The 22,503-nt window shown below is 39.8% G+C and overlaps 1 protein-coding gene across 1 annotated transcript in view; it reads left to right on the top strand.

The window, feature by feature from the left end:
- LOC124612246 overlaps positions 1–20,223 on the top strand; it is a 63,259-nt gene extending 43,036 nt beyond the window's left edge. Inside the window, exon 6 of the mRNA XM_047140322.1 lies at positions 20,143–20,223. Coding sequence (XP_046996278.1) covers positions 20,143–20,173 — 31 coding nt within the window. The 3' untranslated portion in view covers positions 20,174–20,223. The remainder of the gene's footprint in view (positions 1–20,142) is intronic.
- Positions 20,224–22,503: the final 2,280 nt, after the last annotated feature.

Below are 22,503 nucleotides of genomic sequence, written 5' to 3' on the forward strand. Positions count from 1 at the left end.
CAGCCCTTGTAGTCGTCGGAATTGTGTGGATGATATTTTTGCAGGAGTCATATTGTATGTCGCCAGACTCATATATTCTAACCACAAATGTGACAGTCACTTTGTTGCCACTTCCCCCAGTGATCTTAGAAATTCTAATGAAATGTTATCTAACCCTTCTGCCTTATTTGTTTATAAGTCATCTATAGCTCTCTTAAATTATGATTCTCATCTGACAAATCTTCCCACTCACAGGGTCCTTCAATGTACTCTTTAAACCTATCCTCCTCTCGTCTGCGTTTAACAGTTGGTTCCCCACTAACATTTTAATGTTAACACCGTTGCTTTTAATATCACCGGAGAAATTTTGACTTTCCTATATGCTGAATCAGCCCCTCCGACAATCATTTCCTTTTCGATTTCTTCACAGTTTTCATCCAGGCATTTCCTTTTATTTTCCCTGCATTTCCTATTTACTTCATTCCTCAGTGACTTGTATTGATTTATTCCTGGATTTCCCTGAACATTTATGTACTTCCTTCTTCATCGATCAACTGAAATATTTCTTCTTTACCCATGGTTTCTTCGCAGTTACTTTCTTGTATCTATGTTTTATTTTCCAACTACCGTCTTTTCCATTTCTAAAGACGTCCATCCCTCTTCAACCGTACTGACTACTGAGCTATTCCTTATTGCAGTATCTTTAGCTTTATAGAACTTCATTCGTGTCTCGTCATCCGTTAGTACTTCTGTATCCCACTTCTTTGCGAATGGGCTCTTCTTGACTGATCTCTTGAACTTCAGTCTACTCTTCATCACTGCTACATTGTGACCTTAGTCTATATCTGCTCCTGGATCCGAATTACAATATAATATCTGACTTCGGAATCTCTGTCTTACCATGATGTAACACTTATTACAGAACCCAATTAGTCTTTCTTCTCTCTCATTCTTTGTCCCAAACCCACATTCTCCTGTAACCTTTTCTTCTTTCCCTACAACTGCATTCAAGTTCCCCATCACTATTAGATTTTCATCTCCCTTTGCGTACTATATTACCCTTTCAATATCTTCATGTAATTTCTCTATCTCTTCATCTTCAGCTTGTGACGTCGGCATATTTACCTTAACTGTTGTTGTCGATGTTGGTTTGCTTTCGTGTCTGATAAGAACAACCCTTTCACTGCACTGTTCGGTAATACACTCTCTGTCCTTCCTTTCTACTCACAAAGAATCCTACTCCCGTTACACCATTTTCTGCAGCTATAAATATTATGCTATACTCATCTGACCAGAAATCCTTGTCTTCTTTGCATTTCACGTCAGTGATCATTACTGTATGTGGATTACGCCTTTTCATTTCCCTTCGCAAATTTTCCACTTTCCTACTACGTTCCAGCTTCTGACATTCCGCCGGCCGGAGTGGCCGTGCGGTTCTAGGCGCAACAGTCTGGAGCCGAGCGACCGCTACGGTCGCAGGTTTGAATCCTGCCTCGGGCATGGATGTTTGTGACGTCCTTAGGTTAGTTAGGTTTAATTAGTTCTAAGTTCTAGGCGACTGATGACCTCAGAAGTTAAGTCGCATAGTGCTCAGAGCCATTTGAACCTTCTGACATTCCACGCCTCGACTCGTGATTGGATTTTCAATCTTTTTCTCATGGCCACCTCCTCCTTGGCAGTCCCATCCCTGAGATCCGAATGGGGGACTATTCCGTAATCTTTTGCCAATGGAGAGATTATCACGACACTTATACACATGTCCTGTGAATACATTTTATGTTCCATTACCAATTGCTTTCTCATGTCATTGATCATCGCTGAATCTTGTGCCTTTAGCGGCAGTTTCGCATACCAAGGACAGGAGAGTGCCCTGATCCTCTGTCCACTCTTCCACACCCTTTGACAAGGAGTTTTGAGAAGGAGGGTCATTTCTTATGCCGGAAGTCTTCTGTCGGCAATGCTGATTATTAATTAAAATTTAAGCGATGGTGGGTTTGGAATGCATGACCGAGAACATTTTGATTAGTAATCAGAGATGCTACCCTTATTTTAAAGAAAAGAATCTAATTTTGTCCGTTGCACTCGTTCGGGCCGGATGTCCCATAACACGCATTCAGATTCATCGTTGACCTCTGTTTTTTGTTTAATGCAGAGGGCAGCTAACCCTGTGACCGAACGCTCAGCTACCGTGCCGGCCCCCCTAGACCACGGGTTACTGTTGTAATAACTCATCTGCGCTGTGGAACAAGCATTACACCATCACATTGGGCACCAAGCGGAAGAAATTGCAGTCAGATTACAATTACTTGACTGTTGTCGTCTAGCACTTGCCGCTTCTGCGTTGTGCCGCGCGGGATTAGCCTTGCGGTCTAGGGCGCTGCAGTCATGGACTGTGCGGCTGGTCCCGGCGGAGGTTCGAGTCCTCCCTCGGGCAAGGGTGTGTTTGTTTGTCCTTAGGATAATTTAGGTTAAGTAGTGTCTAAGCTTAGGGACACATGACCTTAGCTGTTAAGTGCCATAAGATTTCACACACATTTGAACTCGAGTTTAAGCGTTGGGCCATCCTCTACCGTCTACGCTCGGTTATGGGCGACACACAAACACGGTACGTCACTTCACAAATGCTGTTAATGTGTAACGCGGAATTTAAACCGACAAACTGTGGGAATTTGTAGGGGACATCAAAACAAATATTTTCCCCTAGTGTAATTTTTTCCTATGAGGATTATTTAAACCGGTGGAGGCCGTATTACGACCTTCAGTTCAAATGGCTCTGAGCACTATGGGATTGAACATCTATGGTCATCAGTCCCCTAGAACTTAGAACTACTTAAACCTAACTAACCTAAGGACAGCACACAACACCCAGCCATCACGAGGCAGAGAAAATCCCTGACCCCGCCGGGAATCGAACCCGGGAACCCGGGCGTGGGAAGCGAGAACGCTACCGCACGACCACGAGATGCGGGCGACCTTCAGTTGTTCGAGGGCGTATTACGCTCTTCAGTTGTAGGAAACTGCTGTCCCCCAGTGTGGTAGTGCATTGTCTATGTTTACTAATGGAGCTATACACCTGGAGTGAGTACACTGATAAGGTTGGTGCATACTACGTAGCACACCACAACGGACGAGCTGCACAGCGGGTTTATCAGCAGCAATATCCTAATCGCCGTGTCCCGCATCATACGATCTTTGTTGCTGTGTACCAACGTCTGCGTGAGACCGGCTTATTCAGCAGATTACCTGGACAGGGACGCCGTCGCCCGGTAAGAGCGCTGCAATTTGAGGAAGCTGTCTTGCAGCATGTGGAGTGGGATCCTTCAATCAGCACTCGTGCAATTGCACGTAACGTGGAGACGAATCGGACGAATGTAAGATCAGTCCTTCGAGAGCAGTTGTTACGTCCATTTCACTAACAGTGTGTCCACAACTTGGAACCAGTTGATTAACCACCCAGAACACAGTTTTCGCAGTGGTACCTGGAACAGTGTGAAATGCATCCTACCTTTCCATCCTCTGTGTTGTTTGTCGATGAAGCAACGTTCGGGCGTGATGGAGTCTTCAACATGCACAATTCACGTGTTTGGAGTGAGGATAACCCATATGCCACAGTTACTAGCGCTCATCAAGTGCAGTTCTTCGTTAATACGTGGGTCGGTGTTGTTGGGGACTGTTTAATTGGGCCGTATCTGCTACCTAGGCCATTAAATGGCAGGCACTATTACAATTTTCTCGCCAGAGCATTGCCAGAATTGCTGGAAGGCGTCCCGCTCTCTACAAGACGACGCATGTGGTTCCAACATGACGGGGCGCCGGCACATTTCAGTCGTCGTGTGTGTCGATTCCTGGACCGACGGTTCCCCGAAACGTGGATTGGCAGAGATGGCCTGCTCGATCTCCAGATATATCCCCTCTGGGCTTTTTTGTGTGGGGAGAGACGCACAACCTTGTTTACGCAACTCCTGTTGCATCAGAAGAGGATCTGGTTGCCTGGACAGTAGCAGCAGCAGCAGGAACAATTCAGGATACTCCTGATTGAATTGAATTGGATTGTGTTACTGTGTTGTCTCTTGGTCATAAAAAATGGAAAAGTGTTTGTTGGTTTCATTAATTTGCTTCCAGAGATATCTTCCTCTACCGATTTAAATACTCCTCATAGGAAAATATGGCATTTGGGAAAAATATTTGTTTCGATGTCCCCTACAACGTCCCAGAGTTTGTCGGTTTAAATACTTTTCACGCTGTATGGACAGCTGCTTTCAAGTGAACGACTGAACTGCGGCAGACGATGCGTTTCATAGCCGCGAATTTAGAACTCATGTTCTAACCTAACCGCAACCGTTTGACATGCAGTGCGTCTGAGAAAACGACAGTCAGTAGTTTACAGCAGAACTAGAATCATTATCACTTCGTTCACGGAATTCAGGATTAATCTCTAGGGGTGATTCAGGACATTAAAATCTCAGTTTCAGCGGTAGAAGTCTACTATAATTTCTTGTGGTCATTGATTACCTGTGACTATCCTCACACTGGCTTCACGGGCTCTCCCATTAACCAACCGACGAGCAGTTTTGGTTCCCACTCAGCTGCAGATTATGGGCCAGACAAGCAGATTTAAAACGGAAAGAGAATGACAGGAAGAAAAATACGAGTAAGATTACATTTAGACCAATTAATTGAGTAAAAATAATAATCAAAATCTTTCATTTAGAACAGGAAAAATAAAACCTTTTATTCTACTTGACAAGATTTTTTTTTCTTTTAATTTCGTTGATGCACCCACGTAGAATCCATACATTGCCAAGAGAGGACACCATAACTACAGTTCGGTGAATTTTTTTCGACGGCTGAAGTCTTTCAGGCTGGAGCCTTCGGATTTATTTGCGAATTTTGATACAATATCTGTATTCACATGAGTCCGCTTGCAACTGTCCTTCAGTCTGACTAGTAAAAAACTGGATGACGAGTTGGTGAAGCTTTGTCGTCATTTGCTGACATCCACGTACTTTTCATCTACTGCTAACATTTACGAACAGAACGACGGAGAGGTCCTTTCTCGCCCGTAGTCATCAATTTGTACACTGAGGACATAGAGGACAGAGAACTGAGGACTTCAGTATTGCAACCTGTATGTTTCTAGATCATATCTATATTATTTGATATCATGCACGTCACACTCTTAACTGACTTTTAGACCACTTAAAATGTCTTCATACCGGCATAAAATTTACCATCGAGGTCGCAAGTGTTAGGAGACTTTCAGTTCTGGACGTCACGGTTTACAGAATACGTGGCGGTACTCTAGGACATATTGTTAAACTAAAGCTGATTCATACAAGTCGGTAACTGCATGCTAAGATTTGCCACCCACTGAACCAATGAAAGAGCGTCCTTAGGACTCTGGTAAGCATTTTAACGCAGAATCGCGCACATTTGATGCTTGTGCTTCACCAAAATGGATTCTCTGAGAAACAGATACGTCGTAGCCTTTGGACCAATCCCAGAGGTGCATCAAGCGTAGCACAGATCTGTGGCCTTTATTCTTTCCGCTAAGGCATATCCCTGAAAACTGGAGGAATGTTGAGGAATTTCAACCTTAACAGTGTGTTCCGCCCATCTACCAAGATTGGGGTACATCTTGGCTCCGATAGAGACAATTTGCTACGTAGGATGCCAGTGTGCGAAACTTTACATCGCCGTTGGATTCGCAGGTTCCTGAGACATTGCCCTCACGCAAGGTTACGACTGTCTGAAAAAACGGCTTCATCGAAACATAGTTTAAACGACAGCCAAAGGATAACATTTGACGAGACTCATAGTTGCCAGTACTTCCGGTACCTGGAACAGTGTTTATAAAGAGGTAGACGATGTAATTAAAGAAGACACGGGTTTTCCTCTAAACACTTCAAAAGACCATGTTCTTTGGTGCGGCCAGTCCGCGTGTACTGAGTACGATATATCGCTGCCGCCACTGTTCTACTAAGAGGACCGTCACCAACCCTCTCTCAGGGGCAGCAAACGTGACGGACGACGCATGCGCTGTATGTGGTACAGTGGTCTACATTGGACGACGATTTGCAGCCTTAGCATCAGTTTTCGGCAGGATTCAGCAACAGTTACATTCTCCTGAAGATCCTGGGCATGTGGGGCGCAGAAATATCGAGCCGTTTTGATTTTACAATCCCGCGGAAAATCGGAGGAGACACCCGGTTACCGGGAATGTTCTCTTGCGGTACAGGTAGCGGTCCACTTGTCTCAGAACCCGCCCCATTCTAGTGCAGCAGCAAAAATGACTGTATACCGCCAACAGGCAGACCAGTAGCTTAGTCAGCGGTTTGTGCCACAGACCCATGTACAGCGACGCTACTATAGGAAATTTTTTCCTGTTTCCAGACATGCATTCAGATCCGTGACATCTTGCACTTTTCCTTCGCTGTTTATTTTTTATTATTAATCATATTATTTTTTTACTTTTTCTAATTCTTTTACTAGTAATGGATCACAAACTAGTGAATTCGGGCACTAAAATACTCTTGTGTAGTCTGCCTAAATTGTACTGAAATTTTGATAAACTGTAGTGATTTCGTTGTATTCACCAAATACACTTGGCGTCAAAAACCGAAATCGTAGGAAGATAACTCCCTACCACCGAATGTAATTGCTGTTATGAAATTGCATTCTTACGTGTAGAATCTATACATCTTCTTCGCACTTCCTGTTACGATAAAACTGGAGGAAGTACAGAATAACAACAATTTACAATAAATGATTAAGGAAAAACAAACATGACGAATTTAAGTGTGAAGATGATGCTTGACAATGTGGTTAAAAGTTCACTTGCACTGTTATAGCTTTGAACACTGGTCTAGTCCAACGTGTATTACAGTTGCAGGTAGTCAGTATGGGTGTGTACAAGATCAGCAAGGCATTACACGTAAAACTATTTGATTAAAACACCAGAAATGCTCTGCTCTTCGCGTGTATCGATGCATTAAAGGAATATGGAGAGGTGGAGTTGAGGAACATGATTCAGAGATTCGATTTAACTGGTGATTTTGGAGCTGCTCTTGAGGGAAGCCGACTACCAATTGCACCACGTTTTGCTGAAGAGGTTATTGTTTGTACAGCTGAGAGTGATAGACCCAATATGCGATCTGCAAGCAGTCCACAAGCTGTGTTACGACAGCTGAACATTCATTCCGAGGTCCACCGTCCGAAGTGTGGTGCAAACAATGATCTTTCTAGCATGACTTACAAATGTTTCCGAAAAACATTATCGCCATTCTATGATTCTTTTTTCATGAGGGTCCTCTCAAGTAGCGAAAGTTTAATCATAACCACTCTGCAGAACGTCCATTTGGACTTTTCTTAGCCACGACGATGGATATATACAATTGCTGTCTTGAGGCATGGTGTTAATACTGTCCGACTCGCAACGGTAGGGGTAGAAAATATTTTGGGCTGTAAATTAAATTCGATGGCTCTCATTTTCTATCACAGAAACGAACACGAACCATTAGCTATGTGATCCTTTAATACAAATGCGCCCCCACAGGTATGGCTATGTGAGTTCCACCCTTGACAGACCAAACTCACACAGCAGAAAATTCATTAGGACAAACGCAGACCAGTCCCGCCACAGTTTGGAGAACAAGACGCGTGACTGCAGTTTTGTTCAAAAAAATGGATCAAATGGCTTTGAGCACTATGGGATTTAACATCTGAGCTCATCAGTCCCCTAGAACTTAGAACTACTTAAACCTAACTAACATAAGGACATAACACACATCCATGGCCGAGGCAGGATTCGAACCTGCGACCGTAGCAGTAGCGCGGTTCCGGACTGAAGCGCCTAGAACCACTCGGCCACCGCGGCCGGCTGCAGTTTTGTACTTCAGATTCTGTGATCAGTGTCTTTGCGCAGAAACAACAGCGACCAAATTACTGCATCCATCAGAGAACGGCACCTTTGCCTCAGTTAAGTTACTCTTGGTGCAATCAATCAATCAAGCAAATAAACTGGCACATCAACTATCTCTACATAAAATTTGAGCATGACGGCACAAAATCTAAATAAATTTTATTAAATATCATGAAATCGGCCAAACACCGTTACATGTACCTCCGCACACCAAGAATTAATCCACAAGACTAATTTGACTAAAACTTACCATAAGTAAAACATACATAACATACATACAAAATAAATTCCAAAAAATCTTAACTTATATCTATGTACAAATGAGTTAGTAACGTTTCACCACAAAGTGAATGATTGAAACGAAGGTGGTTCCGATTAGTGCCAACGTTCAGTCCAATATATCCGTCTTGGTAACTGATGCTACCAGAATTGTTTGCCAGAAAGTCTGTGCCTACTAAAATATTGGTACACACACACACACACACACACACACACACACACACACACACACACACACACCCGCACACAGCTCCACCACGTCCAGCCGCCATGTCATGGTGCAAGTGCCATTCAAATGCTGCCCTCGACCAGACGCTATGTTTCACATATGAACACATTCTGTATTGTAACAGACTTTTAGTACACTCTCAGTGGAGTGGCGCGGCGGATTGTATTCGAATTTGACACATGAATTCCACTTGAGAACTATTCAGGTGAAATCAGACAGATGCATAACATAGTCCGTGTTGTGAGCCCTCTGTGGCGTCTGACCATAGCGATGTTGCGCGACTCTGGAGGCTCAATTTACACTGTGGGGTCCTCTTCGTGTATGGTACAGAAGATTGTTTTTACTGTCAGGTATATCCCACGATATTTAGTTTGTTAAAATGTTCTAAGAGCTTTTGTATCACTCATTTTAAAAGTTCCATTGTACATTACTGTCTCCTATTGTGTATATAATTGTGTTGCTGCGTTATTTGTAACACAGTATACTTATTTATTACATATCGTATCGGTAGCATATGTTTACTATATCTTTCCGCAACATTATTCGTTCTGTTCTGTACTTCCCGCATTCAGAACGGAAGCTATTATCCACTACTGGTCCCCGACGCAGTTTCTGATACGTCACTGCAATTGTCCCTTCTGGAACCTGCTTTCATTCAGTGGTCCCCGCCACCTGCACCTCAGGAGTGGACTTAGCACATCCTTCCAGCTCACTAACATTTACCTTCTTTAGCGCGTACTTTTCAGGCCCGACAGCCTTTGCCATATTGAACCTGTGATCTGTCTGTCTCTATTCTCATTCATGCAACGAGTTTAAAACATCACAAACTGTAACCTATTTTGAAAATTGTCGTGAAGTAGCTGATAGAAGAAAATGTGGAAATCGTCTAATGCATTGTATCATAATGCTTGCAGAACATTCCTTTGGCTGATCCAACCAGTATATTCAAGTTGTGTCACAGTGACATGAATGACGATCAATAAAACTTTAGTTTTCATTCGATTATCAGATGGTGTTATTTTTAGTTCTTGCGTTTTATTAACCACATCTGCATTACCATGACATTTTTAATGACTGAAAAAGAATGATAAGCAACGAGGTATATTAAAAACTAAGTAAAACTTGCAGTGTAGTGATTTTTTTTTGTAGTGATTGCAAAGATTTGAAGAATAAATAACGAAGTAACGACATTGGCTGCAAATAAAAGGGTAAACATAATGCTGCATGGAGAAATATTTGAACATGATCAGCTTTAAATACCTAGGGAGCATGTTAGAAACCGACTGGAAGAGCAGTACAGAAATTAAAATCAAGACAGCAAAGGAAAAAGAGGTGTTTTATAAGATAAGGAGGTATTTCTGCAGAAATATGGACAAAGATGTCTGGAAAATAATGTATTTCCTATGGGCTGTGGTTTTGATGGTGCTGAAGCTCTGGAGACTGAGGAAGAAAGACAGAACAAGGCTGGAGACCTGTGAAATGTGGACTTGGTGGAGAACGGAATGAAAATCTTCAATAGAGTGAAAACTGAAGAGATAATAGAAAAGTGCAAGAGCAGAGAGAATGACTGTATGTAACAAAAATAAGAAAAACTAGCTATACTGGACACGTATTAACAGAGAAGAAGCGGATCAGAGAAAGAGTGTTAGAGGGGTATGTGGAAGGGAAGATGTGGCGAGGAAGGAAGAGATCTGAGAATGGTTCAAAAGGCTCTGAGCACTATGGGACCTAACTTCTAAGGTCATCAGTCCCCTAGAACTTAGAACTACTTAAACCTAACTAACCTAAGGACATCACACACATCCATGCCCGAGGCAGGATTCGAACCTGCGACAGTAGCGAAAGAGATCTGAGATCCTGAGTGATATGATGGATGACAGCGCCTACAGCAATATTAGAAGGAAGCAATGGACACAAGAAGAAAGACTCACAGAGGACCTGATGACATACCGGAAAATTAATAATGATGAGGCTGATGATGCAAATACACATCATGAGGGCGTGGTACAGAGTGTCTCTGAGCATGCAATCACACCACTCCTTTAACAGTTTCTTGATTTCCATCATGAAAGACTCATACCTACTTATACACTGAGATTATCTCATTTTCTTCACCACGAAGTCATCTGGTCAGCATAACAGCAGAGCACAGTCTAATGGGCTTCAAGGGCACAGGTAATCACACGAACTGTACCAAAGACACAGATACGCGATATATTTTATCGTTATGTTTATACCTTCAGTGTGAGGTGTCTTATCTGCTACAGTCTACACTTTAATGACCTTATCGATAGCGTTTGTAGCCCTAAGAGGCTGTCTGTAGACAAAGATGTTGTTTGAAGAGAGGTGACGTCACTGGGAACGTATTGCGAATGCAGAAAAACTAGCAAAGAATCAATGCCTGGGAAAAATATTGTTATCTTACTCTAAGAATTAAGAAATCTTAAGCAATGAGGGTATACAGACAAATACATTAACAGCTTGAAACTTTCTTTAAGAGTATTATTTAGGGGTACTTATAGAGTGGAAACAAAAATATACAAAAAGAAACCATACAAAGAAAAGAAAAATCAGTAAGTAATAGATAATTAGTTGACAGTTACAACCTTAAAAGAGTTGCTATCAGTAATTAGAGACAGAATACAGAATAATATGAAAACAGCAGAAGAACATCAAAGATTTAAGGAAAGCAGAAGCACGATATATGTTGTTTTCTCTGTAGGACAGATTGTGGAAATATCCATAGATTCTAATGAACCGCCGGCCGGGGTGACCGACCAGCTATAGGCGCTACAGTCTGGAGCCGCGCGATCGCTACTGTCGCAAGTTCGAATCCTGCCTCGGGCATGGCTGTGTGTGATGTCCTTAGGTTAGTTAGGTTTAAGTAGTTCTACGTTCTAGGGGACTGATGACCTCAGAAGTTAAGTCCCATAGTGCTCAGAACCATTTAATGACCCAGCCTATCCGTTTTTTTATTGGCTTGTCAAAAGGAACAGGAAAAGGATAAAATTCAAACCTTAATTGTCAAGAGAATCTCAATAGATTTAGCGACAGTTTATATACAGTACACAAAGCGAGAATTACCAGACCCGAACTACGGACAGATGAAATTATAACAGATAAACAAGTGTTGGTTCAGATGGCTCTAAGCACTATGGGACCTAACATCCGATGTCATCAGTCTCCTGTACTTAGAACCACTTAAACCTAACATAAGGACATCACACACATCCATGCCCGAGGCAGGATTCGAACATGCGACAGTAGTAGCAGCGTGGTTCCAGACTGAAGCGCCTAGAACCGCTCAGTCACAACGGCCTGCTAAACAAGTGTAATGAGTCACAAGTGTGATGAGTCATTACACCCACTCCTGTTTAACTTAACAGTAGACGATATAACTGATGCCATAACAAAGAAACCAGGATATAAAACTGGAAACAAATGTGATAAATACTATAATGTATGCTCATAGAGAAGATAATTTTCAAAAACTGCTTAACCAATTCAGGAAAACTGCTAGGTAATATAACACGGAAATCTCATCTAAAAAACCATAGGGTATGGTAATATGAAAAGCACATTTAAAGTGTAAATTAGAAGTAGATGGTGTGTCAATTTAACAAGTGATGAGCTTCAACTAACGCTTACTGTATGAAGAAACAACTGATGGAAAACTAAAAACAATTAAGAAAATAGTGCATGTTGTTGTGATATATTCAGCATAAACAAGAGCGGAAATAGAAAAAAATGTAAAACAAAAGTTAATGGCAATGGAAATGAAAGTAGTAAGACAGATCCAGGCAGTAACCATGCGTGACAAGAGAACAAATGTATCTACGGTGGACCACTGTGGAATACAAGATATAAATTAATTGAGGCTGACACAAAAAGAAATTGGGAGGATAATATGGAAATGTGAACCGCACAAGACTAATTAAAATTTGATAACATGGACGACTGCAAGGGAAACGATTGCCTGGACGACCACCCAACAGATGGGACAACAGTTGGTCTAATTCATTCATGGAATGAGGCAGACAAATAGTGGAAACTCTAATGAGCAGCAGAAGTAGAAGATCTGACACTGTCAGAAAACACGATCAACTTAGACGATTTTGTGAAGGCACGTTCCAAAATCTAACGGCGCTACAGCATTTGATACCAGAAATGCGAAGATTATGTCACCAGATCATTGTCGTGCATATCAGATTCATGACTTTCGGTCGTACTGCACAGGAGATAATGTGAACACTGTAGGGAACTGATGGAAGAAGTGGAATCGAAGACGGACGTTCACTATTTTGTAGTTAAATGCTGCGAGTGACTATTAAGCTCTCTTTCCAGCTCTCATTCACACATACTCTTTATGGGGTCTGAGAAGCATTTCTTACTTTCTGTCCTGTCCCTCTCATTGTATTCGAGCATTCTTGCTGAAAGTTAGGTGTTTCGAATTGTTTCTGTGGCTGTAATGAGAGGTGGTATGACAGTGAATCTGATTTTGTAGGTAGCTTAATGTTAACTGTTGGTGACAAAAGTTAAACTGTGAGACTGCATGGATAAATCTAACTTCGATATCTTAAGGAAACCAAGCTCTGCCTGGAACTTATTGCAATCACAAGATCTATAAACCTCGATTGAAAAAAGTTGGTCCCTGTGAAATTTAATTAATAGAAGAATCTGTTCACTACACATTTTGTCTAACCTGGGTGCAAATGGCTCTCATAGCTACTGCACGTCTAGATAACAGAACTGCAAAATCTAACTACAGATATTGCAATTCGCACTCTAAAACATTGCTATCATTCCTGCTTCACAGTTTTTGATTATGGGTTTCAAATAAATTGAAAATTAATTGACTATTTGGATGTGGACAATGACTCTGGTTTAAATAGACTCAATTCCACTCTCATTTCCTGTAACTTAATAAATTTATGAAAGTTCAAAAAGAGTTAAGCTGCCCGTAAACTCGCGTAGCAATAATCTAAGAATTAGAAAATGTGAACTTCACATGTATAATTTCAAAATCTATTTCTTAAATCCATTTCTCTCTCAATGATCGTAAATCATAACAAAAAATCAAAAGCAAGAAGCTTCTGGATGTGGATGTCTGACGAACCAGGAATGCTGCGTTATTAAACTGATACGCTAATGAAACAAACTTCATCTTTATCTGTAATCCACTCTTCGCAAGTATAATAGTACCAAAGTGAAATCAATTTTTTTCTCTCTGGAATAAATCTTCTGCTGATTCATAATATATGTCTCTTTTTGGTACCAATTCAAAACCGAACTGTTCACATCTAGCAACAGAGTTCAACTAACTGTCTCCTGTTCTCTCCTTCCGATTGAGTGGTAACTCTGCAGCGCCTCTTCACAGAGAAATGATTATCTTTGATTCATCTCTATTGAGGCTGCGCCCGCATGTCTAAGAAATTAAAACCCTACGAGCGCTATTTCGGACGTCCGAAACAAGAAAAGTTCCTACAAAATTAACATACATACTTTTCATTGTCCCTCGACCTCTCTGGCCGAATTTTGCTGGATGAGATTTGTAATTAATAGAGATTAGACTGCAAAATTCGCTAACGGAGTTAAAATTCAAAATTCATAAGTATAGGTAAACGAATGATAACTGTAAATGGTGTAAAGCGATTGCAGGTTCCAGAAGTTACAAACTGTTTTCAATTGTCGTTCACAGGCACACTAACAGTTTAAATTGTGCACAGGCGCATAAGCAGTCCACAACAAATTGCTTTAAGTAATCGTGTACAGGATCAGCAGCAGTCCATAAAACTTTGTGTGTTCAAAGCGTCAGTAGGAAAACAAATACGGTAAAATTACTGTTTTATACACCAATACATAAGCTATGTAGCTATCGTTGAACTACATGTACTCAGTGAAAATCATCTTTAACTTGAGTGTTCCCAGTAAATCCCTTAAAAAAATCATCGAAGTGTGTCTTGAAGTGAACAAGGTCTGGAAGGACTGAATGCAAAATCATTTACATCACTGTACTGGATTATTTGTGAGGCAAAGCGTAGACTCAGAAAATGCAGTATTGGTCTATAAATATTCGGATGACGTCTCAGGGCCAAAGTCACTCACAGTAGCACTGTAAAGTCCCATAGTATAGTAGCATTTTCTCACCAAATGTTTTTGAAATAAAAAGAATAAAATCCAGTTCACATGAGTTACAAATCGTTATTGTAAAAATACATCCACACGTTACAAAAGGGTTTCATGGCGTAGAAGAGAATGTCCAAATACGCCCATGAATTTTCTGATTCAGCGAAAGATATAACATGCAAACAATTATACGAATGAAAAAATACTTCAGCTAGAATAAAAATTGAAATGTGTGTATGTTACCATATGGAAACATCTAAAGCTAGTTTGCTTAAGACAAAGAGTTAGTTGGTTGCATTCAAGACCAATCCACAACATACAGGTAAAGCTGACAAATTACCATAAAGATTGACTGTCAACATTACATGTGATTCTTACATCAGTGGTACACCGTATTCTAGGTAAGAAAAGACGAGAAAAACATCGTGTGTATAAAAGGAATTAACTGAGGATAAAAATTATAGCATTTTAGTACAAATATCTGTAAGACAGCTACAAAAGTAAAAGCTGTCGTAGATACTCTATCAAGTAATCGTAAAACATAATGCAATTTTCTATAAAATCCATTAGCTCGTTCAACTGTTCAGAAGGAAATCGGATGAGGCAATAACGGTTTGCGCACAAAATTATTGCTGTACCTGTCAAAAGAAATCAAATGAAAGCGAAAATGTGGCCACAGATGCTATATTATCACTATTATCTACAAATATGCTTGGCTTCCCCGAAAATGCAAGAAAGACTAAATGGTACCAAAAATACCTTGCAGCTATACGTAAGTAAGATAAATAATTGTGCTAACTGTTAGTAAACGTAAACCAGTCCGTTAAGCTGAGCTCAAAATGTAGAAAGTGTCATTAACCAGTTAAACGACAGAGAAGGGTTGTGAGGTCAAGCAGAACCAGACAGTTGTCAAGTCAAGCCCATGAACGGAAGTGTTAGCCACCACAAATATCACCACTCGTACAGAAAAGTTCTCACAGGCCAAAAGTTCTCATTACGATGTTTCATTTAAAGTAATAAATTTACCAATACATCTCGTCTCTTTTGATAAGAGGTCTCCTGCTCTAGACAAAAATCACTACACAACAACAACTCATAGTGTGGACTGCAAACAAATCATCACATAATACCTAACAGGCCACAGCCCCATTCCCTTTCTCCTGAAATCTTAGAACATATCACCTCAAATACGTAATCCCAAAGTTCAAAAAATCATCTAATTCATCATCACTAACTCCGAATTACCTTCATCACACACTATATATTAAAAAAGAAATAAAGTTCGTAGACGGAGTCCCTACAGGTGCTACTTCGTGTAATTATGTTCAGAGCTCCAAAGAAAAACTCTGTCTTTTCCGCAAATCCGTTTTGTACAACATTTGTCATAAACATCCGGTTGTTGCATGTATCAGTGAGTTATCCCCAAGAAAAATTCCATTACTGAACGCAGTACCCGATGTTAACATCCAACACTCATAGTTTTCTTCCATTGCGCAACTCTACTCGTTTGAAAGTTGGTGCTTCTTTCTTTGGAATGTAGTTTTGCCTAAATATTTGTGTGACACACTCAGCTGGAAAGTTTCTTTACTAGTGACGTAATTTATATATGAAACAGTATAGGTCATTTACTAACTAATATACATAAAGTTAAACAAATACAAAGAAATGGAAAACCTCTATTACCTTAGGCAAGGAAAAAGTTATGATCTACACATACACAGGATGAACTGGCTTACGACTTAACTTCTATATCCCATCGTTAGTGAGATAATCACATGTATCAAAACATGGCTGTGCTAAGAAATGTGTACCAACCAGCAAAAAAGAGGAAGAATAAGAATTACTTTACAAAATTAATTGATGTTTTAGCTTGATGTAGCCTGTTAATTTCCTATTCCTGCAATGAAAAATTCTTCTCAAAATGCAATGTAACTGACGCATCATTGTTTTGTAGCAATATACGTGACTTCTCAAAGTCCAGTACTGCTTTTCGTCTGTTTAAGAAATCCACGCCAAGCATAGTTTCTGTTGTTAGTAGTCGAACGATCCTGAAGTTTACATAACAAGTGGTACCTAGTACAGTAAAAAAAAATAAAGAAACTGTAAATGTGAAATAGCTCCTCTAACTCTTGTTCTATGTAATAGTAAAGTAGAAATAGTTTCATCCGAATTATATATATTGAATGCTGCATCAATGGTACTGAAACTGGAAAGCCTAGATCTAAAACTGCATTTAAAGTGTGTGTGGCTTTTTTATGCTGATGACGGGATGATAAGTTCGTTTTTGAAGTTTCTCTTTTTCCTGTAACAATGTCTCCCTGGGGTCTTTGTGCGTGAACCTTCTGTAGTCTACTCCTTTAGTCACTGTCGTTCGCCCCTGTCACATTGCTGTGAAGTAGCTTGCATACCTTCAACTGTTTGTACAGAAATTGTCTGTTCTGCAGTATTAGAATTAACTTGTCGTGGGTGTAACGACTGTCCGATTCATTCAAAACTAAATTTTGCTGTTGTCTGCAATTTTCGTCTCTCCTATTCCCATATCTATAACTTTCTCGGAAATTATGGCTTTGTTGTCGTTGTAGTTGTGATTGAGTGGTTGCTACCTATTCATATGCAAATTGTTATTCGTTTGTATGTAATTGTTTAATTGTTTTCAAAATTGCTATGTTGCTGTGGAGGACTGTCCATGTTGCCCATTGCATTATAAAAGCACTGGTTGTTGTGATAAAAATTCGGAATTTGTTGCAGGTTGTGTTGTAGTGATCTAGTGAAACTGTTATTCCCCTGATATGGGTTTTGGCAGTGTAGTTTCTTCCCGTGTGTTCTTTCTCTGTAGTCACTAAATGATCTGAAATGTCCCCGATTCATATTGTCATTGTGGTTGTGGTTGTTCTGATAAAGATTTCTTTTTTACGTCCATTCGGATACTTGTATCTCAAGCAATTGCAGAACGTCACGGAATGCATTGATGTTTCCTTTCTGGTATCCAGTCAGCAAAGAAATACATAAAGATCTCGGAATTTTAGAAATACAAAGCTGGATTAAAGCAGATTGGCAGATTGGATTCATTAAATATTGGTTCTGCATAACCACATAGTCGAAGAAATGCGTTAAAGTTGCAAATTGTGAATTTTCAAAATATGGCAGGCTGATGAGTATGTCCTCAACTGGACACTATGTGGTCTCTGACCAGTACGCTGCAAGAAATGCATTTTGAAGTTCATCTAAAGAAGAGTTTTGTCTTCCTGTGGGTCGCATCCGCGCCACTGGTTCGTCTTCCAAACAACTGCAAATATATCCTGACTCGTATGTCACTGATCAAGCAGGTGTCGAAGAAAAGGTAAACTACTGTATCCAATCTACAGGATGTACATCATTGATGCCATTGCGAAAAACACAAAATTTCCTAACGGATAAAAAATTTTGGTAGTCAGATCCGACGTGTTTTTTTAAGTCATTAAATTTGTGTTTGGTTGAAATACATTTGTGACTGTTCGCGCTCATTTTCAAAGTATCTTTCACGTCTGAGTCGGCCAAAATGTTGTTATTGCACGAAATCTTTTTCTCATCCGTGACAGCTCTCACTACAATCAGGTGTCTCTTGGTCTTGTGGCAAATGCTTTTCACTGTCAGCTAGATGAGTGTGTAACCAATTTATTTCCTGTTTGTGCTGTTTGTTTACTGTCGTAAGTCCGTCCTTAAAATGCTCTAAAGATTGAAATGTTTCCGTTTCTTTGCAGTGTATTCGTTGTGTGTCTGCTGGGTAATCGTCTGTGTTTACTTGGAATTGCTCAAGTTTCAAAGTTCATCAAATTGTGCTTTCAGTGTTTCAAATTTTACTTTTGCTCTGGTGTCAGTTTTATTTGTTTCTGTTTCCAAAGTCTGTAACTGTTCCGCATAGTTTTGTAATTTCCGCTGTATTTTTGCGACTTTGGCACATGTAAATAATTGTCGCTGTGTTCCATAACTTAATTTTGTTTTTTCGTTATGGATCTGTAACTTCGTTAAATTTTCTATCAACCTCAGCCACAATCTGAGAAAACTAAAATTGTGATTGTGTGTGTGTTTTGACAGTTTCTTCTGTTGCTGTGGAGATTTTACTTAATTCTGTTTTGATGAATGTCGTCACATTCTTTACGATTGAATCAATACTTTCTTTTCGATTTGCTTCAAATATTTTGCCATGTCCGTGTAATTTTGTTTAATGGTGCTTTGATAATTTATTTCCTAATGTTTTTTTACCTTCTTGTAATTTTGTCTAGTTATTTTGTTCTTTTCTTGTAACTTTGTTGGAAGGGGAGTTGATAAACAATTAGCTAATATTTTATTACTTTCTTGTATTTTTTCAATTAATTTGTAGTTTTCTTGTAATACATGCTGAAACATAAGCTCAAGATCGTTTTTCTGCGAATAATTCGTGGTAACAGTTGTGTGATGAATTGTTTGTTCGTCTGTATTTTAATTCACTGACGATTTTTCCGAAAAATTTCGTGAGGAGTAAACTTGATTTGACAGTTCCATGAAAATATCAGCATAATCCCCGACGCCTGAATGTAGAAAAACTGTCGCCGAGTGAAAGTTGCACTTTCGATTTGTTTTTGTAAATGAAAGTGGGTCTGAAACAGAATGGGAATATGTAAGTAGCGTAACCCTTAATGTTGATGAAAAAATTCAGCTTCGAGAAAGCATAGCTACCATTAACTGCGAAAACCTTAAGAAAATTATGTTGTGTGTCTGGAACTTACTGTAATCACAAAATCTGAATATTAATTTTGATAAAAGATAACTGATTACTGCGAAAGTAAAATCAGTCCCTGAAAAGTTTAGTGAAAGGAAGATTCCGTTAACTACCCGGTTTGTGTTACCTGGATGCAAACTTCTCTAGTAACTACAGTATATCTGTATAACAGAGGTGTAAAATTTAACCACAGAGATACGCAGAGGTGTAATGCGTGCTTTAAATACGTTACTATCATTATTGGTCCATAATTTTTGTTATTGGTTTTAAATGAACTGAAAATTAATCGACTCTTGGGATGTGGACCGTGACTCTGGTTTAAATGAACTCACTTCCAGTTTCATTTCGTTTGACTTGATGAAGTTTAATGAAATTCCAAAAACTGCGAAGCCTTCCTGAAATCACGTAATAACAATCTAATAATTACAAAAATTGAACTTCAGGATTATAATCTCTCGTTACACACAATTCCCAAAACTAGTGCTTAAATCTATTTCTCTGTCCTAGCAAAAATGCAGATGCTAAAAATGTTCCTTATCTGGATATCTGACGAACAAAAAATGCTGCATTTTGAAACAGCTACCAATAATAAATCAATCTTTGTCATTACCTGTAATCCAGTCTTCACAAATGCAATCGTACCAAAGTTAATCAAAATTGTTTTCCTCTCCAGAATACGTCTTCGAATTCATAAAATAATTCAAAAATATTCGATTGCTTGTCGCTTGTTGCTGTCTATGTCGAGGCAGCGCACACATGTGTAAGCAATTCCAACCCTTCGAGCGCGATTTCAGACGTACAAAACAAGATAAAGTCCTACAAAACACTTCTCATTGTTTCATAATGATCGTTTTGTTTCTTCTTTTTTAGAGACAGTAAATGGATTTGGATTTGGACATAGCAACAACTTCAACGCATACCTAATGAAGATCCTAAGACGAAATCGGCGTGTAATGGTCTACTGAATATGTATTCATATATAACATGCATCACTTTAAATTGTGACAAATAAAATAACGCCTCTATGTGAGGAATATATGAAATTCACCAAATAAATGTATTCTCAGACTGATGAATATTTGTAATCAGTTGGTCACATTTACTTCAAAATTAAACCTGAGCACCTCTTTCCCTGATATCTTTTCCGATGTACTCAGTATAACTACAAGTGCATTTACATGCATTTCAATTTACAGGTAATAAAAACACAACATAAAATCGACTATTATTTCTTAACTGAAGTATTATGATACAGCGTTACTTTGAACTCAGATTGTCTCTCTAGCTAATATGAAAAGAAGATAAATACTGTGGGCCAAGAACATTACGTAGCACACCTATATGCAGTGGTTGTGGATGTAAAAACGATGGCATATAATCATAACGCCGCTACTCTGATGGACATTAAATATTCTTGAAGGGACAGTTGACACAGTTAGCGGTGATGTGGAATATGTGAAGGGGATGAATTTAATTATAACACAATTATGAAGCGGCTACAAGGGTAGCGGAGTACGTGTGGAGTGCATATGTGGGTTTTCTGGGTTAGAGAATTCCATCCCTAGGGCCAACAAGACGCCTCCTGAGACGCGACAGGGTAGCACTAATCAAAACACGACATGGAATGACAACATTAATGTGATAACGGTATACTGCAGGAGAGTCTATAGAAATGTCCCAAAACTGCTCTCATTAATAAACGGTCATAATGCCCACATAGTACTAGGGACGGAAAGTTATCTGAAACCAGATCTAAGCAGTAATTAAATTCTTAACTCACATTGGAATGTATACCGCTTAGACAGGTTGGACAGTGAAGGCGGAGGAGTGTTTAGAGCAATAACAAGTGCAATAGTATCGAAGGAAATTGACGGTGGACCGAAATGTGAATTAATTTGGGTGAAGGTCACGGTTAAAGCAGGCTCAAACATGGTAACTGGGTGTCTCTATAAACCACCTGGCTGAGCAGCTGTTATGGCAGAACACCAGATGGAAAATTTGGAAAATATTTCGAGTAGATTTCCCTGCCATGTTATAGTTTTGGTTTGAGATTTTAATTTAGCAAACTGGGAGACTCAGACGTTTATAACGGGTGGCAAGGACAAAGACCCCAGTGAAACTTTTTAAAGTGGATTATTTGAAGCCGGCCACGGTGGTCTAGCGGTTCTAGGCGCTCAGTCCGGAGCCGCGCGACTGCTACGGTCGCAGGTTCGAATCCTGCCTCGGGCATGGATGTGTGTGACGTCCTTAGGTTAGTTAGGTTTAAGTAGTTCTAAGTTCTAGGGGACTGATTAACATACATGTTAAGTCCCATAGTGCTCAGAGCCATTTTTTTTTATTATTTGAAAAATACCTGGGGTAGTTAAACAGCGAACCGACTCGTGGCAATAACATATTAGACCTACTGGTGACAAACAGACCCGAACTATTTGCAACAGTTAACGCAGAACATGTAATCAGCGATCATATAGTGGTTACAGCGTCGGTGATTTCAGGCGTAAATAGAAATAATAAAAAAGGTAGGAAGAGTTTTCTGTTTAGCAAAAGTGACAAAAAGCAGATTTCAGAGTACTTGACGGCTCAACACAAAACTTTTTTGTCAAGTACAGATGGTGTTGAGGATCAGTGGACAAATTTCAGAACCATCGTGAAACATGAATTAGATGAGTATGTGCCAAGCAAGATCGTGAGAGATGGAAAAGAGCCACCGTGGTACATCAACCGAGTTAGAAAACTGCTACAACTTCGCAACAGCAAACATGAAAATAGCCAAATCCTTCGAAACAAACAAAAAGTACACGAAGCGAAATGTACTCTGAGCAGGCCAATGCGATAGGCGTTCAACGAAATCGGAAGTGAAGTTCTATGTACTGACTTCGCAGAAAATCCTAAGAAATTTTGGTCTTATTTCAAAGCGTTAGGTGAATACAAACAAAAAGCCTAAACACTCTGTGACCAAAATGGTACTGAAACAGAGGATGACAGACTAAAGACCGAAAGACCTAATGTCTTTTTCGAAAGCTGTTTCACGGAGGAAGATTGCATTGTAGTTCCTTCTCCAGATTGTCGCACAGATGAGAAAATGGTAGATATCTGAATAGATGACAGAGGGATAGGAAAACAATTAAAATAGCTGAAAAGAGAAAAGGGCGCTGGCCTGATGGGATAACAGTTCGATTTTACACAGAGTAAGCGAAGGACCTTGCCTCCCTTCTTGTAGCGGTGTACCGT

The sequence above is a fragment of the Schistocerca americana genome, chromosome 4, assembly GCF_021461395.2.
Source record: "Schistocerca americana isolate TAMUIC-IGC-003095 chromosome 4, iqSchAmer2.1, whole genome shotgun sequence".
Lineage (NCBI taxonomy): Eukaryota > Metazoa > Arthropoda > Insecta > Orthoptera > Acrididae > Schistocerca > Schistocerca americana.